Genomic DNA, 6,783 nt, shown 5'->3' with positions numbered 1-6,783 from the left:
TAACATAGACCTAGCATTACATAGATGCGGCCTACCGCGTGCGCCCGTAAGGGATAGACATAGATGACGTCATAAACGTGGGGATACCATATTGGTAAAAATTACCCCAATATTTAATATCACGTTGGGGCGATTACCCTGGAGGCAAAGTTTGACGTGTAACTATTAGCTGAAATAAATTATTTTTATTCTTTATTCTATTTCACTTTTGTCTCAGGCGATGCCGCTTGGCACGATTGTTCCTTAGGTCAAAAAAGCTGTATTGGTCCGGTAGCCATGAGATCGTACCGTACCAACCCCCCCAACAAGGGGGGGGGGCACTCCCAATCCCAACCACTACACTGACAACAACACCAATAACAACACATAAAGATAGGACCTTATATTGCTGATAGCCCGTCAGCCGTTAAAAAAAAGCTAATATAAACCATTAAAATACCTAATATTTATGATAAACAAAAACAATAATAACAGCGTATTTACAAAAAAAATTTTTTTTCAAGTTTTGCATATTTCAATTCATTATTAACCAAACCCAAAATAACAAAAAATGCGCCATAGAAAATTAGCCTCATGCATGAAGTTTATATTTGAACGAAATATGTTTTATTCGGATGTTTGTTACCGTTATATCATGTTACAAATGCATTTCCGTTTTTAAATTACCATTTAATTACTCAAAATTATAAATAAAAAGTACAAAAATTTGCCCGCGAAAAGCTAGTGAGCGAAACGCTCGAAACGCCACGTGACGTCACACGTTCGACAGATTAGTGTCATTAGTAGCAAACGTCAGTTGGGCCGCCCAACGTGTGACGTCATCACGCTCTGTCGAATTCGCGCCAAAAATTATGAGCGTTTCAACCGCTCAAAAATTTTCAACATTTTAAATATTTTTTAATAAAATAATGTTAAGGTTTACAAAAGTATTTTTATCATTTCCGGTGTTCCAACGATATAAATTATGAATCCAAAAATAAAAATAAATTCATGCATGGAGCTAATTAAACGAACTGTTTTAAAAACATGTTAACATTTCATATTCACAAAAGGTTATGAACCGACTGAACGTTTTTTATGGCATGTTAAAAATTACTTGAGTTAATTATTTAAGTATATGAGTCATAAACATGCACTCTCACATTATAAATATCTGCAAAAGTGCCTACAAAATTTTAGGGTTCATTATAAGAACGACTTCAGAGTTTCGTGACCCAAAAATTGCAATAATTCTATATAATGCCTATGTCCGTAGCAAGCTTGAGTACAGTTCCATCGCATGGGACCCTCGGGAAGCAAAGTATAACATCATGGTCGAGCGCGTCCAACGTAAATTTACTAGACATCTTTACAAAAGGTATTATGGATACTACCCGTACTTATTTCCGTCATCCTTTGTACTGGGAATGGTAGGGTTGGAGTCTCTCGAGCTAAGGCGTAAGCAAACGCTTGCCTTACACTACTGTCTACTTCTAAGAAATCAAATTGACAACCCATCTGTTCTGGAGCGTATGCGTATTTTTACCCCAGACAACTACATAGCTGCAGTAGGGCGTAGCGCACGTAGAGCCAGAAACCTTTTCGCATATCCAAATGTCCGCACCTATCACGGTTCAAACGCACCCACGTACCGAGCAATAGAATTACTAAATAACTTCTTAGCTTCAATCCAAAACGCAGACATATTCGCAGACAAGTGGCCGTCCTTACAAAGTAGTGTCAGGATTTTTTTAAACTCTACCTATGTAACTTTGTAGTATGTATGTTTAATTTAAGTTCCTAGAGATACTCGTAGTTCGAAAAATGTATACATGTTTATGATACTGACTATGTATTAACAGTATAAGTGTCTTGGCGTAGGTCGCTGTAAACTTATACTTGTGTTTGTTTGAATAAAGAATAAAGAATAAAAGCACTTACGATAGTGACGGAATTTTCGCTCAATTTAGTATCGTAATGGGCAATAAATTATGCATGAATTGAGCTGATTTTACATTTCTTTCATAATTACTTATTGTAGTAACTACCTACTTGCTTAATACACGATAAAAAATCTAATTAGGAAAAAAGTGCAAGAAGTACCTTATATTATATTTTGTCCTTAATTAGTTTATTGATGTATTTGTTACAATTTGCAATTTGACAAGATTTTATTGATTGTGCTGCTCAAGTGCTCATTACCCTAAGAATTTAAAAATTAGTAGATTTGTGTTACAAGGGAGCAAAATGACATATACCTGAGCGTAGCGAGGTATTCCAAAATAAAATCCTGAGCGTAGTGAGGGATTCAAGTATTAACGCCCAAGATGGAAATAATTTTGCTACCATGTGACACATACTGTTTTTGACATCACATATAAAAACCGGCCAAGTGCGAGTCGGACTCGCGTTCCAAGGGTTCCTTACATTACACAATTTAAACAATGTATTTTTTATGTGAAACGTGAGTGAAATGTCTTTAAAAACTGTTAAAAACCCGTAGGGGTCGGATCAAAACTAAGTAATTAAGTCCGACTCACGCTTGACTGCACATTTCTAATAGGTTTTCCTGTGATCTATAGGTAAAGATCTATTTATTCTATTTTGTGTATTTTTTTCGAAATTTTTGAGAAAATTAATAAATAAAGTTTTTCAAACTATATCGCGTTACATATCAAATGAAAGAGCTCATTATGAGAATCTCAATTTTTTTTTTATTATGTTAGAATAAACAGTTTAGAAGTTATTCAAGAAAATAGGCAAAAAATGACCATTTCCCCCCCCCCCCCCCCTTTATCTCCGAAACTACTAGGTCAAAAATTTCGCTTGTACTTTAATAGTAGCAGAATAGAATTTTATAGTATTTAATATAAAAATTGGAATTTTAAAAATTGATTTTCATGTTCAGCAAGCGTAAACTTTATCTATTTTTTTTATACCACGACGGTGGCAAACAAGCATACGGCCCGCCTGATGGTAAGCAGTCACCGTAGCCTATAGAGGCCTGCAACACCAGAGATATTACATGCGCGTTGCCGACCCTTTAAAAACCTGTACACTCCATTTTTCAAGAACCCCATACTGTAGCCCCTCGGGAAAACCTCGGCAGGGAGCTCATTGCACAGCCGAAGCGTCTAGTTTATCTAGTATATCTATGTAGTACGCAAAGGAGCCTCGTCTGCCAACAAACCACTGTGTGGTTTGGCAGAAGAAAATATGTATTTAGTTGTAAGTAAGATCTTTGAATAAACGTTTTTATTTTTTATTTTTATGTTTGTACGGGGATACTAAATAAATAAATATTAAGTAATCACTAGATCACTATGTACAAAATTCTTACTGTCATAAAAAAACGATGTTTGATCTTATAAATCCATGGATTATCTTGTCAAAAAAGTGCCGGCCGTTTTTCAAGACATGCGTCGCTTAATGACATACTCCGTCGGTCTCTTGCCACCATCAATGTACCCGCTCTTCTTGAGCCGAGATGTCCTTGGTTCCTTGGAGCTTGGGACGGATGTTGGTGTGGGATGCTACCTGCGTAGACACATTGGCACCGTCCCACCTCCAACGGACTAATGTAAAAGCGGGCGGAGCGGCGGAAAGCGCCGAAATTTTAAAACGTTATAAATATAAGAGCCTCGGTAGAGAGTATCATTTCATTCCATTTGGAGTTGAAACTCTAGGTCCATGGGGTCCCAGCGCGCATAAGTTGTTTGCAGAAATCGCGAAGCGTCTGGTTGACGTAACTGGTGACCGAAGAGCTGGCGGCTTTCTCGTACAACGTATCAGCATTGCGATACAGCGGGGAAATGCCGCCAGCATCCTTGGTACAATGCCTCAAGGGCCTATTTTAGATTTAAGCTAGTTATTAATTTCGTTTACGTAGTACCACTGTATATATCTTGTATGTAAATAAATAAAGTAAATATGTGTTTGATAATGAAAAGTTGTTCTTTCTCGTTCGTTAGTTTTTTCTAGTTCGTAAATTTATTATAAGTATAAATCAAACGCACATTTCTACAAAAAATACTTTATTCATAAAGATAAAAATTCAATCACACTTTATTGATTAATTCAGTACATAGGTATTCATGTAAAACTGTTCTTGATTTTTTATTAAATATTTAACACCATGATCATGATGGCACATGGCACAAAGAATATCGCTAAATGCCTTTTCAACTTTATTTGATAATGCCATCTAGTTTTTGCACCCGCGAGAAATAAAGTTTTATTTTATTTGTTACCAGTAGGATCGGATGCTTATTTGTTTTATTTTTCAATTGTATTTCATTTCAACTGTGACAGAATGTGTAATACAAGGGCCTGACACTCTTTGATAGAGAAAAATAGTCTTTTTGCGATTCCTATAAGAGGAAAGAGAAAATAGTGCCATGCTTTGTCCTTATCACCGACCGGGTTTTTTTTCATGGTCGGGCGGTCCATAAGGCAGCATAGGTACGAGGCGATGGCGAAATACTGAAATTTATAAGAGTGAAAGAGAAAAAGGATTATGCTGCCATACATTAACCTGTCAATACATGAATATGTCTTTCTTTTACCCCTGGTCGCTCGGTTTCATGTCTATAACTACTATACCATGTCTGTGGTGTAATATTAATTTGGTATTTTTCCTTCAGATAGATATTGTATTGAAGTTATTGAAAGTGTACTTAAACTTAAGAGTTACTTAAAATAAATTTCTAGCGAACGGCAGTTTTGATCGTAAAATAAGTATTTATGAACAAGACCTTATAATATAAACATAATGCCTACTACAAGTTCTACTATCATACTTTACTACCTAATTAACTATAATAAATTAATAGGTACACCAAGGAAATAAATAGTATTAAGACTTGCTAATTCAATGTGGATAAATGAAACGTAAATTCCGATTTTTTTTTCAAGCGCTAATGAGGGCCATTTCTTTAAACTTTTGTAACATATCTCGAGCTAGTGGCAGTTTAAATCCCATTTATTTGAGCTATTATTTAAGTAACATTAGACACATATATGTTTAATACACACTTTCCCTGTAGATGTGTAAAGTTCTAAATTGAACAATTAAATTAACAAAATACTTTGTTATATCTGTAAATGCACATAAAAATAGGTAAACGAAACAAATTAGTTGCATTCTATAGTCTACTCTGCTACTTGATTACATCAAAACTCACTAAACTGAAAAAAATAAAATAACAGAAAATAAATCATTGTACCTACCCAATGTTTAAAAAACAAACCAGGCTATGTAACTAGACCTCTAAATGAATCTAAAATACATTTCTTTGAAACGCAACTCAAGTTTCAGTCGCACACCTGTATCCTTACTCAATACTTAACCAAACGCTCACAGAACGTAGCTTGGTGTGTCTTAGTACCACTTGTCTTGACTCGGCAAACGTCCAGTGGATTACTGTCCATATTTGAAATGCCAATTATCTATATACCATCAATGTCTTACAAACAACAAATCTTCGATTTCTCCCATCGTACCTACAGAAAATGTGATCAATTATAATCTGGCAATTAGGTTTGTGCAATTGTAAGTAGGTACGTACTGCAGTAGAAATATGGAATATGGCCAAAGACCAGGGTGCTTAGCCAACGTGCCAATCGTTAACGCTCCATGGCGTAGCGTAGTCATCTCTCTCTATCACTCTTCCATATTAGTGCGACAGTGACAGACGTTTCGTTCGCTACGGAGCGTTACCGATTGGCACGTTGGCTACGCAGCCTGGATAGTCTGTACTACTGTAGAATACTTGACGCTATTTGCATAAAAAACTAATAGACTAAAGGGGTTGTTACCTATCCTTTCGTCGGACACTTTCTGCTATCCTGCTAAGAGGGATAGGGAAACAACATAAACTCTGTCCCTCTCATCAGTAGGCCGACAAAAATAGTTGCAATAACCCCTTTTGACTAAAGGACCTGACAGCTTAATAAACAATGAAACGCGTAAGCAGCGCAGACAAAACCAGAGTCAGAACGGAATAGAAGCTTCTGTTAGCCAATCCAGGGACCGGAATGTTGTTGCCAGCACCAGTACAGGCTTGCAAATGGCTGAACAGCTCAATGTAGTTCTTAGCAGGCTGGTGAGTCGTAGCTCTGGTGGGTTCTGAGAAGCCAACGGCGGTGTTCTTGAAGAGCAAGTCGCGGGTTCCATCGAAGCTGGAGAAGATCTCCATGTTGACATGCTGGGTGCCTGATGAGGCGGCGTAGCCGAAGTATCTTTCAAGGGTGTCGAGGAGAGTGCTAATGCTGTTGTAGGCTTCGTCTTGTCTGAAATAGTTTATATTAACACTGTTAATATAGTCTGGCAAACCAATATGGCTGTCAGTAAGAAACGCGAAATTACAATTTTGTCCAGGAGATCGAATCTTTCCGCCTACATTTTCCAAAATAGCCAACTTTTCTACTATAAAATTGGTTTTTGAGACTAAAAGAATAGAGTTGAACCAAGCTAACCTTGTATAGTGTGAAAATGCCACCAAAACGACGAAGCGCAGAGTTAGCTTAAACGAACTCTATTATAATAAGAATGTTATGCTTTCACCAACGAATCTTATGCTACTTCATAGTATTTGTTACGAGGCCTCGGTTAGTTTATTAATTCGGTTAATCTTTGTTTTTGCCAGGTGTTAAAATGACATGTCATTTTCAAAAGTTGCATGGTCAAAATGTATACAAGATCAATAAATTGGGTGTCTGGGATATAAAAATAGAGCTAGATATTATTTAAGGACTTAAATCAGTTAGGTACATGATTATGCCAGCCCCAGTTACAATACATTC

General features: G+C 36.6%; 1 protein-coding gene across 1 annotated transcript in view; it reads right to left on the bottom strand.

Moving 5' to 3' along the window:
* Positions 1-3,996: 3,996 nt before the first annotated feature.
* The window catches only part of LOC134752197 (transferrin-like), a 42,159-nt gene continuing 39,372 nt past the window's right edge, over positions 3,997-6,783 (bottom strand). Inside the window, exon 16 of the mRNA XM_063687811.1 lies at positions 3,997-6,270. Coding sequence (XP_063543881.1) covers positions 5,928-6,270 — 343 coding nt within the window. The 3' untranslated portion in view covers positions 3,997-5,927. The remainder of the gene's footprint in view (positions 6,271-6,783) is intronic.

The sequence above is a fragment of the Cydia strobilella genome, chromosome 24, assembly GCF_947568885.1.
Source record: "Cydia strobilella chromosome 24, ilCydStro3.1, whole genome shotgun sequence".
Classification (NCBI taxonomy): domain Eukaryota; kingdom Metazoa; phylum Arthropoda; class Insecta; order Lepidoptera; family Tortricidae; genus Cydia; species Cydia strobilella.
Note: the sequence above shows the minus strand (reverse complement) of the source record. Positions and strands in the feature narration are given on the sequence as shown.